A 21,137-nucleotide genomic window follows, 5' to 3' on the forward strand; every position below is an offset into this window, starting at 1 on the left:
AGAGTCATCCATGAACACACTTGTATTTAATATAAATGGAAAAAATCTCAGAAATAAGTGAAAGAACATCAAAATGACCTGGAAACAAGCACTACAAAAAAAAAACACTGTTTAAATGAACCCTGTTCCACAAAACATGTTTTGATTACAATAAGATATTCGATGACAACCTTGTTCACAGCCAATCATGGACAAGGATTTTTGTATCTTAAAGCAGTGTATTTTAGAATGTAATTGATAACAACTTCAATGGAACAGAGCCCATGCATTGGCATAAATAAATAATATAAATTCAAACATCACGTAAATATATGAATAATCAAATTCAAATTTAAGCTTACATAATATTCTTCCCTGAAAATGGCACTATCAATATATGTTTTGCAGAATTTACTTCCAACATATATTATGAAAGGAGTCTTCAATTTTCATTAATATTTTTACTTTTTTTCATTCAAGTGAAGTAAATAATTTTTTGAATTTTCTCCAAAAATCAAAGTTCGGTCGTAACTTATTCATGCCAAAATGAATAGCATTTGTTTATATAATGAATATATCAAGAATAAGTAATTTGTTTGACGCACTAATTTTTAAGACATTTTCTTTCTTACAATTGTCCGTTCAGAAAGTGGACATCTGAAAGTCTTTTAATTTTTCACATTTTTAGATAACATATTGCGCGAGATCAAACTATTAGAAAAACATGATTTGAAAAACTTACGTTGGTGATGGGACTGACTCTTCGGTCTGGTGCCTTGGCCTCAAACTCAGGACGAATGTTCTCCTAAAAACAGGCAAAAAAAATCATGTAGTGAAAATGGTCCAAGAATAGTCAGGAAAATGCTATAGAAGTAAATCTTGATCTTAAATCAATTTTTGGAGTAATTTTAACTGGACAATCAAGTGGTTTTAGGTGCAGGGCTCATCTTTCAGTATTGCTGTCAGGATCATTTATACAAAAGCACATCATCAAACTTGAAACAGAGCTGAGTTTAGGATGAACTTCTCTGGGTGCTCTTAAGGTATCAATAATGTTATTTTTGATCCATTCTGTCAACTCAGATTAGATTTTGGAGCTTGGGTAATCAATCTAAAATCTGTCAGAAAAATCAGTTTATCATTTCTAATCATCAATTCTTTTGGTAACTCTGCTCGCTCAATCAAGAATCTTTAGAAAACTGCCTCCATACACAAAGTCAAAGTTTGGCCATATTAATTTTTTTTTTCTTTTTTCTTAATGGCACTAATCAGATACAAACTAACTTTCATCACTTAAAAAATAACACTAGCACCTTGTTACATTGAAGATACATTAAATTCTTGAATTAAACCTAACCATATAAATTTACGGTAAATCATTTACGAAAAGTTATGATCAATTTTTTAATGTACGTATAAAGTGTATCTGTTTCATGTACAGATCTGGGTAAGATAAAAGCATACCTCCTGTTCTTCAAAGCCAAACAAGTCCCAGTCATAGTCAATTGTGTTCTGTCTTCTTTTCCAGAATTCACAGAACATGGTAGCTGAAAAAAAAAAATAACAAGATAAGGATAAGATTTTTTTCGACTGTGCATTTTTATGACTCATATCCGCATTCTATTTTTCAAAGTATGAAAATGTTGAAGAAAAACAAAATCACTTATAATATGTAAATTGGATATGTATTGAAAACAATAAAATCACTATAAATAAAATGATTTTTTTTTATTTTGCAGTTTCATGACACAAGTCATATCCACATTCTATTTTTTTCTATTTAAGTATAAAATTGTAATGGAAATCAACAATTGTTGCCAATTTGTGGAAAAAAGCAGATTAATTTTGAAACCTTATGAAAGCTGTGTATCTCTATGAGTTCAATATACTCACCCCAGAGGGACATGAAACAAGCAAAGAAGACTGTCGCTTCATTATCAAACAGGTACGTCAGCTGTGAAAAGAGATTTGGAAAAAAAAACATGTTTGAAATTCTAATGATTCCACAATATATGATAAGAATATATATGGAGTACCAAGACTACCTACAAATTGACTATACATGCATGACGAGGTTCGACCATATAAACTGATTCCTGCATTTTGATTGATTAAACTATCATCAGGTGACTAATCAGGAATTAGTCGCAAGGGATTCCACCTCCCTCCGACTGCAGGATGACTCCAAAACAAAGACCCCAGTTTTTTATTCTAAACAATGCCAATTCTGAATAATTCAGTATTCCAAACATCACATGCCCGTTCTTCAGGAACATGTTTTAAGCATACAATAAAGCAATAAAAAATATTGCAAATCTTTCAATGTTACCTGAGCACTCTGTAGAATGACTTTGGTGCATGATAAATTTTCTATATTATTAATTCATTTATTACTCATCGATCAGACATAATTGATAAAATTGTTCTGTAGATTTTTTGGTCACTGTCTATGTCACTTTGTTTAATAAAGCTTGTGTATAGTTTTGGTAAATCCACCAAAATGCACCTATCACTATTCCAATTCATTGCTAGCTAATATGAATGGATATGCCCTATAACAGTTATGATGTGGAGGATATGAAATGAAAATGTGTTTTACAGGATAAATTTTGCGATTTTACATGGAAATTTAACTTGATCGGGTCACCCGATCAAATTAAAATATCTGTGTGTTTTTGTCTTTCAATCAAATCCTATTCCAAATCATGGAATGGGCTGAAACTTTCAAGATATGTTCTTTGTCTGCAACTTTTGGATATCTAATCACTAAATTCATAAGATAAGTGCTTGAATGCCCATTTTTTAAATTTAAAACAAGCATCGCCGAGAGAGGGCGCTATATATCCAAGATTTGAATATTTGAAATTTTCTCAGAGAAGTGCAGTTGGAAAAATATCTAACGGTCTCTACGCTTCAGTAAGACTGTCATATTAGATGAGATTCGATTATCAATCACATTATTGACCCTTTACCAAAGCTATGCACAGGCTTTAACATAGTGTATAAATTTAATCAACATGCATGTGCAGGTCTGTACATGTAGAGTCAATTTAAAACAAATGTGATTGTAAGCTTTGAGCAACACAAACTTTGTCATTATAGAAGATAAGATGAAATACAATTGGTAAATTAGTGGAATAGAATGGTTATTCCTGATAGCATTGCATTTATCTCTATGTATTGCATATACACTGAATCTTGAGAAATAATCATCTCTCTCTCACCTTAGAGTAGAAACAACTGTCCGATAACGTCCAGTACGGACATCTCTTATCACACAGAGGACACATGATGATATCAGTGCCATCACAGATCTCGTTCCTAGTATAACAAAAATGAATGAAGACATAAAGATCCACATAGTGATGCGCTCAACCCAGATGAGATAAATGGGTACCTGGCAGGAGTAAGTTCCTTGCAATGTTTGTGCGTTGTAAAAAGCTTGCCAAGCCAAAGCCGGGATAATGAAATTGTAGTACCTTTGAAAGAGGACTGGTACATGATAATCGCTATACAAGAACTTGATAATATTATAATATTAAACCAGATAAATAGAAGAAAACAACATTATTGAAAAGACCAAAAAAAGGCAAGTATAAGAGGGAGAGGAAGAAGAGGATGGAGATTGAGATTAAAGCATAAAAAAGAGGAGGAAGGAAAAGATGGAGGGAAGACAAGAAAATGAGAAGAAGAACAGGAAGAAGAAGAAAAAGAAGATCAAGAAGAAGAACAAGAACAACATCAACAAAACAAAAGAAAGAGAAAGTCAATTGGACAACATCCAAAAGGAAAAGATGAAAGTACTTACACCACTGTACTGCTCGGTAGGGAGATACATCCATAGAGGAATACAATCAGACCAACAAATCCAGCCCACGTCAACATCTCCGTGTAGAAGCCTAACCAACAGAAGTAGATACCAATCTTCTCTCCGAAGTACCGCCTATAATCATAAAGAGTATTGAGAAATAGTATATGTTCATTAATGTGAGAATGAGTATCATTGCACTAATGATATCTCAAACTCAATTGCACTTGGTAATGGTAACGGTGGAAGTTTTCATAATCCAGTATGGCCAATAAGAAGACAAAAGGAGGAAGGAGACACCCTTGTCTAACTCATGTCTTCACACTAAATGCACCTGTCAACTGCCCTCAATAAATTACCCTCCATGGTTTATTGAACAATATATCTGCAGCCAGAGTCTGCATTGCAGAGTAGTTTAGAAGACGAGAACAAGAATATATTACACTATAATAAATTCTTTAATTTCACAATGCTAAATAAACTGAAATGGTAGTTCAAATGAATTCTATCACTTATAATTTGTTTCATTTGCCATACTTTTTTTCTCTTTTTTAGGTTAAAGTCATAAGAACCTGTCTATAGCAGCCATCTCCTTTTATAAAGGAGCATTTTTTCCCCTCTCAGGTGGACTTTTAGACCAGTTTTAATGTGCATGTATAGTGCATAAGAACCGGTCTATAGTAGCCAACCACCAGTAATGACCACTTTTTTTTCTTTTCTAGGTGGTCGCTATTGGCAGCTTTAACTGTTTCATGGCATGTTGACAAACCTGATAAGATCCAAAGGTTGCTTCTTGTACCATCTTCCTGGCCTTGCCCATTCTTCGTACAGCAGCTAGAAAAAAAAATTATAAAAAAAATAGTATTATTATAAACATCTGCCAAAAATACATAAGCTCCATCCATCTAATGTGTATCCTGTGCACTCTGACATCTACACATACAGTTGTGCTAAAAAGTGAGTGAACCACTGCAACATGCAATCCTTCATGGTGAGTGTTGAATTGTAGACAACACTACAATGTTCAGCAAGTCCAGAGAAACAAACTTTATTGGATCAAATGCAATATTTCATCACCTGACTTCACAATTCAAATATCTAAAACATTGCACAACTTGAACACTTTGAATATGTTCTTTTTCTTATGGGGTTCACTAAGTTTTGAGCACCACTGTTCTATACTAAGGTTGGAAACCTGGTGTTTAATAGAGCTGTTCGTACATTAAGTAAGCGACTTTATGAATGACTGGTGATCCTTCCTTAGGCAGTAAATCACCAACTATGCAAATCTGGTCCCCGACTTACAAAGAGTTACGATTGATCCAATCATTCATCAGTGTCATAATTTTTCTACAGGAAATTTGCAAAATATCCTTTGTAACAAAGAAGATCACACTAAATTGTCAAGAAATCAATGACTTTATAGATATACATTCATATCTAGAATTTTTAAGATTGATTGGATCAATCGCAACTCTTTGTAAGACTGGGCCCTGGCATACTGTACTGTATATTATTTACCACAAGAATAGGGTACAGGGTATTTATAAAGTCATTCATAGCTTCCAAACAGCTTTATGAAACACCCACCACATACAATTTTCACTTTCAACAATAATGTTAGCATGTACACTACATACAATACCATAGTTTCATCGTTTATTGCATTCATGTACAACAACAAAACATGTGTTTCAGTAAAGATTGCCTATTACGACTCTTGCTTGTAGAAGCTCTACACAGGTTGCTTTTGGTGCATGTACTTGTAAACGATACTCAAAGTTGATGGCGACAAAAAGGATCCTAATATGATGAGATACGTTATGCACGGACTTAATTTCATGATGCCAACTGTCAAAAGAGATACATGTAGTTAAGGAAGAAATAGGAGTTTGTTCAGAGCCTCATTATCAACTCATTCAAAGCGAATGCAGTTTGGGCAGCCATTGGCATGCTGTTGCTAATCAAGACAATGAAAGAGGAGATCCGGAAGGTCGTAGAACATGCTGCGTAGTATAGAAATAGGATACTGATTGTACTGGAGGCTTTATAGCGATGTATCAATGTGTTATTTGCATTTGAGACCAACTTTAAGATTCACCATTAGAAAGACACCATAAGGGCTTGAACAGTCGAACCTCAAACCCTATTAATTCGTAAACTAAAATCTCTCTTTAGTGAACTGCTTCTTCAACTACTACTTTTTACTCCTATGCTACGACTACTACATTGTAAGTAGCAGTACTGCTAGTAGCTAGTACTACTACTGACACTATTCCATGCACTTCTCCTATACTAAGTACCACTACTACTAGTACTAGTACTACTACTACTTCACTACTTCTTCTTATACTGTACTACTACTACTACTACTACTACTACTACTACTACAACTACTACTTTTACTACTACTACTACTACTACTACTACTACTACTCCTACTACTACTACTACTACTACTACTACTACTACTACTACTACTACTCCTACTACTACTACTATTACTCCTACTGCTGCTACTACTACTACTGCTTGTACTACTACTGCTACTATTACTATTACTACATGTACTACTACTACTACTTCTACTACTACTACCACTACTACTACAACTATACTACTACTACATCTACTACCATGCACGCTGGTGTTTAGGGGAAATGTGCAGTCTAGCATAATAATAATAGAGATTTTAATAGTTGCTCATCAATGAGTTACTGTATGCATTGTGCTTACACATCCTGCATGAACAGGGATGGTTGATGCTGATGGATGCTAAAGTTGTGAAACATGTTCCGGCATTGTAATGTACAACATACTCACAATGCTTCTGTTAAAGAAATGAGCATTTATGCTTGCAAATTACAAAAATGCACATAACTATCTTATCTCATAATGGGAGTTGAGAAGACAAAATTTTGTTATCATATGAGTTAATACAATGTATGATTAACCATAAAGATATATGTTGTAGAGATGCCAACTTCTGGACATAAGATAGGGGAATCGATTTGCAGTGACGTCAAATAATGTGTGCATAGCATTCGACCCTTTTGGCCAAGTCAAGCTCTTGATTGCTAGATACGCTGTGGTGCAATCTGAGCTGTATGTTCAAGAACTATGTATTACAGTGTACATAAAAATTGCGGAAATTGATTATATGTTACATATCATTTTTAAATTATTTTTAGAGGATTTTTGTCATTTTCTAGTATGTACATGCAATAAAATTGGGTCACTTTGACAGAATAACCGTGTTTTCAAAACATGCACTATGAAAATTCTGAGTATCTTTACACAATTTCGTATCTATGATTAAATCCAAGAATTTAAGTATTCTAGCACTATCAATGTTTTTTACGATGCATTCATTTGACTATTTTTCTTGTGTGGAATTACCCAAATCCAGCCCTACAGTGAAACACACACTATAATGAATTTAACATAAATCAAATAAATTCTCTGGAAATAAAATAAATTTCTATGCTGATGACACATCCAAATGTTCTAAATACTGATATCCAAATCAAACCTGAATATCCCACCAACAAATGTCCCTAATTAAAATCCTTTGTGTGTATTATCAGATATGTTTTGTTAATAGCATGCAATAGATTGGATTACAAAGCGGGAAAAAACAGGAAAATCATAAAAATCATAAAATGAAATGGGAGATATAATATTCCCATTTTTCAAAGAGTCCTCTTATAAAAGGGTCGACTTTCTCTGGCTGTATTTAAAGTTTGGATGAACTTGTTCTGACTGCAAACCTCATTGTAGTAAAATGACTACTGTGTTGTGTTCTTCATATTTTTTTGGAAACAAATAAAGATACGTACACGTAATAAACCACACAACATTCATAGTATCATAGAAAATTGCTTTCATATGCTTACTTTTTATATACATATGATATTCACTCAACCAATAGATGTTTATTTGACTGGAGAGTGTTTCATGAAATGAAATCGTTTCTTAAAATCTCAAAATTTACATGTAGACAGTTCATAATATACTGGCTAGCAAAAACCAGTGATCTATGAAAACATGGCCTTATTAAAATTTTAATCACAAAATAATTTGAGGAGTGCTTTAAAAAAATCAAGTATGAACGTAAATGTGAACTGTGACTTCAAAACCAACAATAAGTCACCAGCGAAGGTTCTCTGTACATGGCAAACAAAGTAATTTTGTCTTCAAAAGTGATAATTACAGTGTACCCTACTTGAAAGAATAATTCTTGTCCTAAAAAATGTCCAAATTTGTAAAGTTATATGTAAGAGCTCCTTTAAATCCTTTATTTTGGACTTAAAAACTTGACAGAGATTGTAAAGTGTGCACATCTTGTGCTTGGGTGAACTCGAAAATTTCAAACCTTGTTTATATTCTTTAAAACTTACACTGAATTTCACTCAATCACATACATGTGAGGGTTGCTGTCCATCAATTTGGTAACAAAGTATCAGGGCGCACTTTTTCAAGCTTGATAAAAAATCTCAAAATTCATTTTGGACAACTTATTGTTGGTTTTGGGGCGGCAGGTCGGAAATGGTCGTTAAATGAAAGTTTAAAAAAAAATCATAACTGTAGTTGAGTCATTTGAGTTTAGAGTGTTCGTGTATTAAACCATGAGCATGTAGATCCACTGGCATTAATCCGTCCGCATGCAAAAGGTCAAAGGTCAAATACTTACATTTCTAAAATTGGGTCGAGCCCAAACTGGCAGCTGCTCATTTTGCTTTTTTCAAATGAAAGTATGAATTCGAGCCACAAAATAGATATTATTTAACACATTCAAAACTACCTTCTCGATATCAAATGGAAAAGTAGAGCATTTGTGATGAATTCATGAAGAAATTTAAACAGCTTTAACGCTGGAAGCATTATTTATTTTATCTAGTATGAGCATGAATATTTGGGAAATTAGGAAAGATGCAAATGCTGTAAAAGGAGAAATCATATTTCCATTAACTTTTTTCAAATGTCATTTTACAGCAATTTTTTATTTTACACAATTTGAAGCCTTTGCTTCAAAGAAAATAAGAAAATAAAAGTCATGTTTAATTTTGGGGGGGAGGGTAATATAATATATCCAACTTAACTATTAAGTCTACACTTGCCATTCCTTTCAATCTCTAATGCTACTAATAGGAAGGGGGGAGGGGGAAGGCAAGGGGGTGCATTCTCAATCACAATCAAAAGACATAGGTAGTGCGTATAAAACATGGACAGATCAATATCACGTCTTTGAAGTACCATACAGAATTAGAAATCAAATTAAAATCAACCATGGCGATAGAGAGAAGCGAGTCTAGGATTGCAAAGAAATTTGAGACTTTTCAAAAACTTTCAGTAGTTTCTTATTTTGTAACTGTTAAGGATGGATTTTATTGTATTGCTTATCTCTATCATCTCTTTACAGTAAAGGTCAAGTCCACCCCAGAAAAAAGGTTGATTTGAATAAAAAACAAAAATAAACCAAGCTACACACTAAAAATTTCATCACACTTGGAAATGAAGTAAAAAAGTTTTGACATTTTGAAACTTCATTTAATGTCACAAAACAGTTACACTGTACGTACACGTGGGTCAGTATGCAAATGAGGGAATCAATTAAATCATCCATTCACTATTTATTTTGTTTTTATTACAAGAAATAAGAAAAATTTTAACTTTGTCCACATACTGGTAATATGAAAACGTGTTTCATTCCTCCCTGAACATGTCGGCTTGCCAATGTGAATTTTTGTGGTTCATTCTACAGTAGAGGGTCCTTATTGTCAAATCAGTAAAAATTGAAATAATGCACAATTCATACCATAAAAAAAGAAATAGCAAGTGGCATCATTAACTCTCGTTTTGCATACTACCGAGTTGTTCATAACAGTTTTGTGAAAAATTAGCGCAATTCAGAAAAGAAATGTCAAAACTTTCATATTTTACCACCAATTTTGATGGAATTTTCAGCAGTATGCTTGTTTGATATTTTTTCTCTATATATATTAAAATCACCTTTTTTCTTGGGCGAACTAGACTTTTCAAATTGATTTGCCCCATGTACTCACATGTCTATCGTTCTGTGCCCCGTGGGTCAGTAAGGAATGCTCGCTCTTGTAGTTGCCCTCATGGAGTGGATAGGCAGCATAGTAGGATCCGTTAGCGATCAAGTGGTCAATACCTGCATGGAGAATGAATGGTCAAGCAATGGTCAAGAAATGATTAAGTGCTCAATATCTAAACAGAGTCTCAGAGCATGATCAAAAAGTGATCAAGTGGTCAATACCTAAATAGAGAATGAATGGTCAAGTCTTGAACACATAGTAGGATCCATTTGCAATCAATACCTACATACAGAATAAATAGTCAGGTTTTCTCTTTTTATCATATTCCATGTGTCATTGCAACTTCAAGATTTAATGAAGAGAAACTGGAAATGTGTCTCCTAAAAGAAATACTTTAATAATAATAATAATATGCAGGTAGATTGAATGGTCAAGCAATGGTCACTTGATTGATACCTACATGGCAAATAAATGGTCAAGGAATGGTGAATTGATCAGATGATCATGAAGGATGAATGGTCAATGATTGGTCAAGAGGGATCAAATGATTGAAACCTACATGATCAAGCAATGGTCAAGAACTGATCAAGTGGTCAGGACCTGCATGGAGAATGAATGGTCAAGTTTCCTCTCCCTAGTCCTAGTCAGTGCGTCATTGTGACTTTTGAAGATCAAGAAAAACTGAATGAAAATTGTCTCCTAAAAGATAAACTGTACTTCTGTGGTTTGATGAAAAGGGTATAAATGAAAAGGGTATAGACCACCTTTTTTTTGTGCCAATTTATGGGCCTGGTGGGTGTTTCATAAAGCTGTTCATAAGTTAAGAGCGACTTTAAGAACAACTGGTGATCCTTTCTTGTGAAAATGGTATATTCATTGGCGATAGTAAAGCGCGTAAAAAAGGTTCACCAGTCGTTCTTAAAGTCACTCTTCTAACTTACGAACAGCTTTATGAAACGGCCCCCTGTTCAATTGAAATTGTTATATTAAAACAAACTTGAAGAAAATGTAAGCAAGTGATATCATTCCATTTGATTGGCTGAAATCAAACTTGCTATGGAAATTGTAAATTTGCTATTATAACAAGTCTTCATGAAACAGACCCACCCCAAGAAATATAATTACTCACCAAACTTTGCTGGGTCATTTGGATCGTAGCGCATCCTTTCTAAGATCTCGTAAACCTGATGAAAACAGGAGAAAGGAAAAAAAAAGATTTGTTCTATCAACATAAGTACCTTTAGTTCTAAGTATTTAAACTCAATATGAACAAGCGACCAAAAAAGGTACCATCTCAATTCCTCAACTTCTTTCTCAATCTGGCCCATTTCCCAACCCATAATGCAACATTTTAAGCAGTGTAGTCTTATGATAATAGCCCCACTTGAATGATTCAAACTCGCCACTGGTCAATTCATTCTTGCAACAATTAGTAGCCAAACAAGTACTTTTTCCTTGATTAAAGATATTGTTTAACTTTGTGAGCAGCCGATTTAAAAATTTCTCAAACCAAGATGAAACATGCGTACAAATGCATGTATTAGAACTAATAAACCCTGGAAACAACCATTATTGAGAATGAACAGCTAAAACTACAAGACAAACCCCGATTTTGTAAATAGGCGTATAACTGTATGGGATGAAATTAAGATGGTGTTTCCGGTCACTTTATATTTCAATTTTTGAAGCACTAAATAATGATTTTCGAACGCAATTTTTTCAGGGCTTCATTTTTGTAACATATCACAGATGCAGGTGACAAGTGTGACCGTCTAGCTCAGATTTTTTAAAAGTCAAACCAATGTTAACCAATCACTTTAATTCATAAAGACTTTTTTGTTGGGGTAGGCAGAACTTTGTCTTTATTATACCACACTTTTGGAAATCTTACCACTCGGTTGCGGATGTTGTTGGGGAAGAATGTCTCCCTGCTGTGCATGATGAATCTGTGAGTTAAAAGCAACGAAAAGAGGCAAACATTTTCATTATTATTTCATTTGGCATTCAAAAAACAAAGAATACAAACAGATCAAAGTCGAGATCAATCAAACTTGTACATAATAGAGAAAATAAGACCTGGATGAGAGTTGGAGAGGCTGCCTGGATATGGAAAAGGCTAACTTAATAGCCATAACCCACAGGTCTTCCTCACCAAACCTCCCAACCCCATCCAGGTCATAACACTAATGGTGAAAATAACAGAATGAAGATATTTAGAATCGGCAAAATACAATGGTCATACATGTGACTTGGTCACCTCAAGCCAATCCCCACAATGCCTCCCCCATCACATCATTATTAATATACTTACAGAAATAAGGCCAAGTTTATTTCCTATCTTCACATACATGTACAGTACACTCTTAAAAAAAAATCTGTCTGAGATAGCTACCATATGATTGCTATATTTTTAAAAACACATGTTATTCTAAGATGCCCTAATTTTTTTATTTTTTTTTATTTTCAAAATCTAAAATCTAGGTTTTCTCACACCAGCAACAATGTATATACATGTATGCCTATAGCATAATTTAAAAACTTGATTTGGAAGTAGATTTCATTGTGTAATGTTATAAGCCAGCACTGCGATCTTTCCTTTTACAGGTCATACATGTACTCCCTTCATGTAGAATACATGAAAATGTAATGCATACATCTCTATATTAGTTTGACCTTTTAACATATCTCCGGCTGCACTACTTCACATGTACATATAGCCTCACCACCATATAGTCAACTCTTGACGCATTATAGCATCACCAACCCCCCCCCCCCTCCCCCCAAAATTGAAATCTTCTTTTTCAATCTAGACAGTTTCAAATCATTCATGGACTGTGAGTATTCACTGACATTGAGAAAATGTGATGTACCCATACATGTTTTGCTCACACTATAATTTGCATCAAAATCAATATGAAGAAATGAAACTGTTGAAATTTGAAAGTCGTATCGAAAGCAAATGGAAGGGATATAAACAAAAAATTATGCAAACACGTTGAGTTGGTTGGATTTTTCAATGTGAGATTAGCCTCAAAACAAGCATAAATTTTGTAGAAAGCCAACTCTATCAAGATTTCAAACCTTTTTCCCTACATTGTTCTGAAATTTTAAAAAAACCTAGGTTGCTCATCTTGTTTTAAAAATATCGACACTACTACAGATTCCCAATGTTTACCTCCACTTTAATAAACCCTACCCCTTTCACTAGCCCTGTATATCGAACTTATCAACCTTTTCCTCCTAACTTCCTTTTGCATGTATCTCTCCCTCCATACATCCAATTTTTTTCCTCTTTCCCTTCCGAAATAAATTCCCCCAATCCGTCCCCCTCACAGAGAAGTCAGATCTCTTTGCTGTTCAAGAAATCAGGGGCATGTTTCGTAAAGAAATACAACTGTTGTAACTGTGCAATTATGGCAACTACCATGGTAACAGGACTCAGTAGCCAGTCAGAACCAAGGTAGCCATGGTAGTTGCCATAATGCAATTTGCAAGTCATTTATGAATTGGACCCCAGGGGTGCATGTAAAACCAAAAATTGCTCAAAATCTAAATGATCTATAAAGGCGAGAGTGATATTAAGTCTGTTGGAAGCACCTAGAGATGTTGGATGACAAGCGGTAAACAAGAATAATAATAATAATATAGGGTATTTATATTGCGCACATATCCACCTTGATAGGTGCTCAAGGCACTCCTATATTACCCGGCTAAGCTAGGCGTTCATAGCGCACACAGCTTTTTAAGGAATTACTTTCTACCGGTACCCATTTACCTCACCTGGGTTGAGTGCAGCACATTGTGGATCAGTTTCTTGCTGAAGGAAATTATGCCATGGCTGGGATTCGAACCCACGACCCTCTGTTTCAAAGTCCGAAGATTATCCACTGGGCCACAACGCTCCACAATAGAAATAATCATAATTGGAGCATTGTGGCCCAGTGGATTAGTTTTCTGACTTTCAAACAGAGGGCCATGTGTTCAAATCCCAGCCGTGGCGCAATTTCCTTCAATACGAAATTTATCCACATTGTGCTGCACTCAACCCAGGTGAGGTGAATGGGTACCTGGCAGGAATTTATTCCTTGAAATGTCACCGTGCCATAAAAGGCTGCGGGGCTAAAGCAAGCATAATAACATCCAAGTCCTTTGGAAGCGCATAGGGACGTCATGACATAATGTGATATGTGCTGTATAAGAACTGCATTATCATTATCATTTTATTATTATTATCATAAACAAAACAAAAAACTCACTCATTTTCTCTGTCCCTGATGAATGGGGCAGTGAAGACATCTGGCTCTGGCTTGACATAATCATCACTCAACTCAAAAGGAGTCCATAGCTTGTCAATGCAGTTGAATACATTCACAGGTTCTTCCATGTTGTTTTCCTATGGAAATTAACATTGCGAAATTTGTTGGGTGTGTATTAATGATTGGATTTATCTTGATTTATATCCCTGTCAGTAAAATTGTAACCATCATTTCCATCACTACCGTCATCACCACCAAAATGATCATCATCAATATGATAACCAACACCATCAACATAATTATCATCATCATCACCATCATTATGATCACCACCATCATCATTACCATCATTACATCATCACCACCATCATCACTATCACCATCACCACCACCATTATCACCATCATAATTATCATCATCATCATCATCACTATCAACATCACCACCACCATCATCATCACCATTATCATCATCAATATTATCACCACCATCATCATCATCACAATCACCAGTACTATTTTCACCATCATCATAATCACCACCTCCATCATCATCACCATCATCATCTTCATCATCATCACCATCATCATCACCATCACCATCATCATCTTCATCATCACCGTCATCATCACCATCATCATCACCATCATCAGCACCACCACCACCATCATCACCACCACCATCATCACCATCATCATCATCATCACCATCATTATCATCACCATCATCATCATCACCATCATCAATGTTATCACCACCATCATCATCATCACAATGACCAGTACTATTTTCACCATCATCACCATCATCATCAACATCACCACCTCCATCATCATCACCATCATCATCACCACCACCATCAACATTATCACCACAATCATCACCAAATATACTGATCATCATCATCATCCTCCTCTTTAACTTCATCATCATCCTCATCATCATCATTATCATTACCATCACCATCATAATCGTCATCACCATTATCATCATCATCATCATTACATCATCACCACCATCATCACTATCACCATCACCACCACCATTATCATCATCATCATTATCATCATCATCATTATCATCATCATTATCATCATCATCATTATCATCATCATCAATATCACCACCACCACCATCATCATCACTATCATCAATATTATCACCACCATCATCATCACAATACTATTTTCAACATCACCACCTCCATCTTCATCACCATCATCATCATCATCATCACCACCATCAACATTATCACCATTATCATCATCACTACAACTATTACTATCTACACCATCATATCACATCACCATCATCACAATCATCATCACCATTATACTGATCATCATCCTCCTCCTCTTTAACTTTATCATCATCCTCATCATCATCATTATCACCACCATCATCACTACCATCATCACTGTCATCACCAATATCATCATCGTCATCACCATTATCATCATCATTCATCATCGTCATCATCATCAAAAACATCAACAACATCCATCCTCAATATCATGACTACTATCATCAGCATCATAATTATCTTCATCATACTCGGCTTTGTATCACTTCATGTACATATCACTACCCAATCATTGTGATATCTCACTATCACCACTGCATGCATTTATAGGCATATACTTGGCCTATAATGTTAACTGTGTTGTTTAATACTACACATAAGTGTCACTTGCATATCCCGACAAGAGGTCTTAGAGTTACATATATATTCACTCCACTGTGGTTCAAATATGTATAGTCAATGACTACCAGGAATATTGCTAAAATGGCAATTGTCATGAGGGCATATAAAATACATCTGACTACACATAGAGTATACACGTCTTTTTGATACTTAACCACTGGAAACCTCACTGAAAAGCGAACAAGGTCGATCAACTCAGATACCACCAATAAATATAAATAACCTCATCTCTTAACACTTTACATAAATATGAAGTGATGGCATGAAAGTTATATAATGTATAATCCTCTTTGAAGTCTTCAAATGCCATTCAGAATAAAGGCCAGATGGCTAACTGCCTCTGAGGCTAAAGTTCTTTATGTCAGTACTATACAATTTGATCTACTTGTTTTGATTCAATCTAATGTCACTATGGGGGTGTTGCAAGAAAATATTTGCAATCAATTTTCTTGCAACACCCTAAATGTCTTATTGCCAGTTTGACTACTAAACTTTCATCCCTGATAATATAGTACATGGCCTATGGGAAAATTTTCCTTGCCCTTTGTCATAATTTACTTACCCAGTTACCAATTTGAAATCTAAAAGGAACTCGACTTGAAGGCAGCAAAATTACTTTCTTACGTCTTGTCTGATTTCTTTCAAACTCTCACCATTCGGTTTTTATTCATTTTTCTCTTTTCGAACTAAATAATTTATGACCAAGACTGGATTCCCCTTTAAAGGAGTAAGGAATCACAGATTCATCAGAAATATACTCATGAGTGGGTGTTTTTATAAAACAAGCCTACCAAACAAAAATATTTCTAAAAATAAGATTTTAGAGAATTTGTTTGTCTTTTAGTGATTTTGCTGATCTTTTCCTTGACTGACAGAGAGGATTCAAGTAATGAATTCCATGTTATTCATTAATTGTTTGCAAGTCTTTTCTAAATACCTCAATGGGCATCTTGATCTTGAGTTCCTCAGCATAGCGAGTCATTAGGTCCCACGGAGCATGGATCTTCACGAAGAAGGTACGGTTGTCGTGAGATTCCTACGGAAGAAAATCCAACCCAAGACAAATTAAAAACAATCCTTCTCTGACCGATTCCTGAATTTCCCAGTTTCAAATTGGCTAATGGAGGGTTCATTCAGTATAAATCCCTACTATGTAAATCAGGGCCTATAAATTGTAAATTAGTGCCCCGTCTGTACCATAACTAATACATTTAAGCCACCCTCCCCCCAAAAAATGTTTTTTCCTTTTGTTAACAACCTGCGTTACATGTATAAGGATTTCACATCATTTTTTTTTCTTTTTTAAACACCATATTTTAAAGGAATTACACTCTACCCTGCCCCATGGGTACTACAACCTATATAAAACTCATTACAAGCCCCCCCCCCCCCTTCATCTTTAATCAAAGGGTGTGTCCAAATACATACATAAATTTAAAGTAAATAAATTCACACTAAATGTAGGTTCCTCATGATCTTATTGTTGATTTTCACAATGAAATAAAACTGCCTAGTTTCTTTTTTTCCTAATACTAGTAGATTGCTCTTGAGTGAAGTCCTTGCCCAAAAACAAATATTTTCACTGGTTATGTGTTTTTTTTTTTCAATTACTTTGTACCATATACATGTATTCTCTCTTCTCCCTTCCCACTTTCTGCCTGCTACATGAATACACTGATAAGTTAATGTGGGAAGACTGTGCCTCATATGATACAATTTTTAGTATCAACCTAATGGATATAATTGTACTTTAAATGTCACTACTTCCGTGCATCTCAGAAAGATATTTAGATCTACGGAACAATTCACTGTAAATGCTTCCAAGGTATGTACACCAATAGAAAGGGATCATAACAAGGCTTACTTGAATTTTTACAAAGATTCCTGCATAAACATTCTTGCATGCAATACACTGTACATGTATATGTAGAAACAGACAGGCCCAGACAGACACTCTGGATTTTAAAATCCAAAGTCTATAATTTATTTCAAAAATTGCCATTAATGAACCTTTTCCACTCCCAACTTCACATTAATATTTCTTTTAAAATGAGCAATAATAAATACCAGCACTTATGATACCAAAACTGTCTAACACATTGATATCTAAATTTATATGAAGATCGAGAATTTATTGCCCCTCAACCCGTTCAATAGGGTTAATTATTATTAGGAAAAAATGAAAAATAATAAGAAAAAGTCTCTATCAGCTTCAAAATGATAAGGTCCACATTTATTTCTGTACGTATCTGAAACAGTTTGATAAAGCTAGGGATATCAATAATCTGTTTAAATCTTTTTTTTATACACAAACATCAAATGTAGATGTGCACACAACTTGTTGGAGATACTGCATACATAACATTGCAAATGATTCTTCAAATACCCAAACTTCTATTCTGTAAATGAGTATGTATCATGGCATGCATATGATGTCGATATGAATGGTTGTGTCATGTCTGCAAAATAAAACATTTTCGTTATTTGTATGAATAAAATCCTCTTGTTATAAAGAAAAATGTAATGTGAGTCAAAGCTGTTAGTATTTACGTGTATCGTCAAGATAAAAGGGGTTAGTTTTAAGCTGAAATAAACACAGCAAACTGTTGATATATGTCTTGTTAGCACTGAAGCTTTTAATTTGTTATTAAAGAAGCAACTAAAATTCGCTTCAATCAAAAGAGATTTTATTCTGCAACGAAAGCATTAAATTTTATTTCAACAAGAACATAAAATGTAGACTAGTTTAAGTGCCCAAAACAGTCAACTGGATACATCATTTTCAAATCAAGAAAATATTATTCAGATTTTTTCAAGAAATGTATCTATTGCCTCATATGACTGTCACAGAGCTGTGCAAAGGGGCTTTTACTTTCTGTAATCAAATATTAAAAGAGTTTAGTATTTTAAAATGAATAACTTGGTCCCAAAAAAATGTTGTTATTGTTCCTCCAAATATGCTTTTGTTCCTTTGTCACTTTTGATTAGGTGATTTAATATCAGAATGGTTCAAATTTTCAATACCAATAGGCGCTGCTTGCATAGAACACAATGTAGTACACATTATTGCCAAATGACCAAAAATATATATAAATCAAATGAATATACATGTATATATACCCCCTTCACAAATCATAATAACCTGTTAATAACTCCAAATAATTATGAATTATAAATATAGAAGGTAAACCTTCACCCACAGGAGAAATGTCACATTGGAGGTGGGACCGATTTGGACTGGGATTGGTACATGTGTTTCTTTTCTTTTTTTGTGACACATATACTTCACTATACAACTATACTCACTGGGTCTTCTGGGTTCGGCTCCGGCCCCTGCATGCCGACGTTACCACGACAACCAATACACATCAAAGAAAGGGGGCGTGGCACATGGCATGTGGAAGTTAATAGAGCACGCAGGTTGTCAGTTCGGTGTGTGTGTGTGGGTTACGTTTTGAGAATGCAACGCCAATCAAGCAAAGAGGGTGGGGGAAAAGATATTGGAATGGGGGAGTTGTAAGAATTGAGTGGGGGGAGAGTTTTGGGGAAAAATTTTTAATGGAGGTAGTTTTTTATAGGAAGGGTGGGGCTCAGAGTGTCGTGCATGTAATAGCATTGGAAGAGGAAGAAGGGTGCCAGATGCGGTGATAGAGAAATAAAAAGATGGACCGAAATGAGAAAGAAATTAAGATTGAAAGGTTGAGATCAAGAAAACAAGGTTAAGAATCAAACATGAATAATTATGTTTCATTTGTTTATAAAAAGCACTCATGCAATAAACATGTTAAAGTTAACAAACATAAGATAATAGAAGTATTGAGCAAACAAACAGCAAACAATTATCAAGATCAAACATTGAGTGAAATTCAGAGAAAATGCATAGCTGTATTTAAAAAACATGATTTTTCTCTTTAATGAAAAAAGATAAACTAATTAGAAAAATGAAACTCGATACCTAATCTGTTATGGCTTCACCATAAAAAAAATACAAAAAATGTCAAAATCAGTTAAAAGAAACCAATTATTGAAAGCAAAGCTTTTCATGAAATTGAGAATTAATGGGGCTCAATGCTCAACAAGAAGGGGGTGTGGGGGGGAAATTCAAGAAAAGCACTACATGTAATCCAGCAGAAAAAAAACAAAACAAATACAAATTTTAACACCGACCTACTTTGCATTCACTTTTTTATGACGTAATCTAATTCAACTATCTACATGTACATGCATCGTACCTCGACTAAAGAGATTTCAAACTCATTATTAATGCAACAAAAAGTGTAGTCAATCTTTATTTTCTGAATTCGAAAGCAACATAAAAATCAAAGCAAAATATCTAATGAAGCAATGTGTTCATGCATGTGCTTTATGACTGAAGGATTCATAATTTGAATCATTCCTTCTATTGTACATGTGCAATCAAGTCGAACCATTATCCTAAAAAATATATAAAGTGTGTTTATTCTGCAAAACTAGACAGCTGACAGCTTTATGGTATAAAATTGGTTTTTCCTTCAAATAGAAAATACTTGAGAGAAAATTGGCTGATCATAAATCATTTTTAATAATCATGACTCTGTTTCCTTATTTTTGCAATCTTCATGGACAAAATTGTTTATCATCGTATCTTAAAAATTTTGTACTGTCACAATTTTTTTTTTAAATTGGGGGATAACAAACTTTTGCATTAAATGATCATTAATCAATAAAATGGGAATATACATTATATATGAATTTAAGAAATACTCTCAGCCACAACGAGATATTCATTATGACTTCAAAATGGGAACTCCTGATGAAAATTCAGAAATTCAAATTAAGCTGTGAAGGACTGAACCTTAAAATTGTAATTAAATGAAATTCTTTGGTTGAGATTACAATGATTGAATCTCTTTTTGGGGGAATTAGGAATCAATAAAAAGATGAAATTATAACAATTGAATAATACATGAAATATCAATAATTATACTATTCATTTTCCACATGCACACAATAAGATAATCATTATTATTATCAAAATTATTGTCATTATTATTGTTATTATTATTCATTATTAATTATGACAAGGAAAGGACAAAAAAATCCAGAGACATTCCCTTATTGAATTCTAACACTGGAAACTTAATAATTTGGAATGTGGCCTTGAATTGAATTTGAAATTGCAATCTAAATTCTTTGCAAAAAGTATTACAGATGGTTGAGATTTTCAGACGAATAAACATTAAATATTTGGATTAATCCAAACTGTAATTGTAAAAAGGAAATTTTATTTAAAAACTATGCTTCAGAAGTTCACTTCCCCAATTCCAAATTCATTCTAAAATATACTC

The 21,137-nt window shown here is 34.1% G+C and overlaps 1 protein-coding gene across 12 annotated transcripts in view; it reads right to left on the reverse strand.

The window, feature by feature from the left end:
* The window catches only part of LOC121405697 (anoctamin-4-like), a 93,866-nt gene that overhangs the window by 30,428 nt on the left and 42,301 nt on the right, over nucleotides 1–21,137 (reverse strand). For 8 of the 12 annotated variants that reach the window (XM_041596608.1, XM_041596615.1, XM_041596613.1 and 5 more), the window contains 13 exons: nucleotides 19,117–19,143; nucleotides 16,748–16,846; nucleotides 14,106–14,242; nucleotides 11,741–11,795; nucleotides 10,979–11,033; nucleotides 9,853–9,965; nucleotides 8,481–8,525; nucleotides 4,557–4,621; nucleotides 3,788–3,922; nucleotides 3,204–3,300; nucleotides 1,873–1,933; nucleotides 1,444–1,526; nucleotides 722–784 (listed from right to left, as the gene is read on the reverse strand). In XM_041596608.1, the coding sequence (XP_041452542.1) occupies nucleotides 722–784; nucleotides 1,444–1,526; nucleotides 1,873–1,933; nucleotides 3,204–3,300; nucleotides 3,788–3,922; nucleotides 4,557–4,621; nucleotides 8,481–8,525; nucleotides 9,853–9,965; nucleotides 10,979–11,033; nucleotides 11,741–11,795; nucleotides 14,106–14,242; nucleotides 16,748–16,846; nucleotides 19,117–19,143 (1,035 nt within the window). The remainder of the gene's footprint in view (nucleotides 1–721; nucleotides 785–1,443; nucleotides 1,527–1,872; nucleotides 1,934–3,203; nucleotides 3,301–3,787; nucleotides 3,923–4,556; nucleotides 4,622–8,480; nucleotides 8,526–9,852; nucleotides 9,966–10,978; nucleotides 11,034–11,740; nucleotides 11,796–14,105; nucleotides 14,243–16,747; nucleotides 16,847–19,116; nucleotides 19,144–21,137) is intronic. The other 4 variants (XM_041596611.1, XM_041596610.1, XM_041596609.1 and 1 more) reach the window with 3 other exon arrangements.

The sequence above is a fragment of the Lytechinus variegatus genome, chromosome 19, assembly GCF_018143015.1.
Source record: "Lytechinus variegatus isolate NC3 chromosome 19, Lvar_3.0, whole genome shotgun sequence".
Classification (NCBI taxonomy): Eukaryota; Metazoa; Echinodermata; class Echinoidea; order Temnopleuroida; family Toxopneustidae; genus Lytechinus; species Lytechinus variegatus.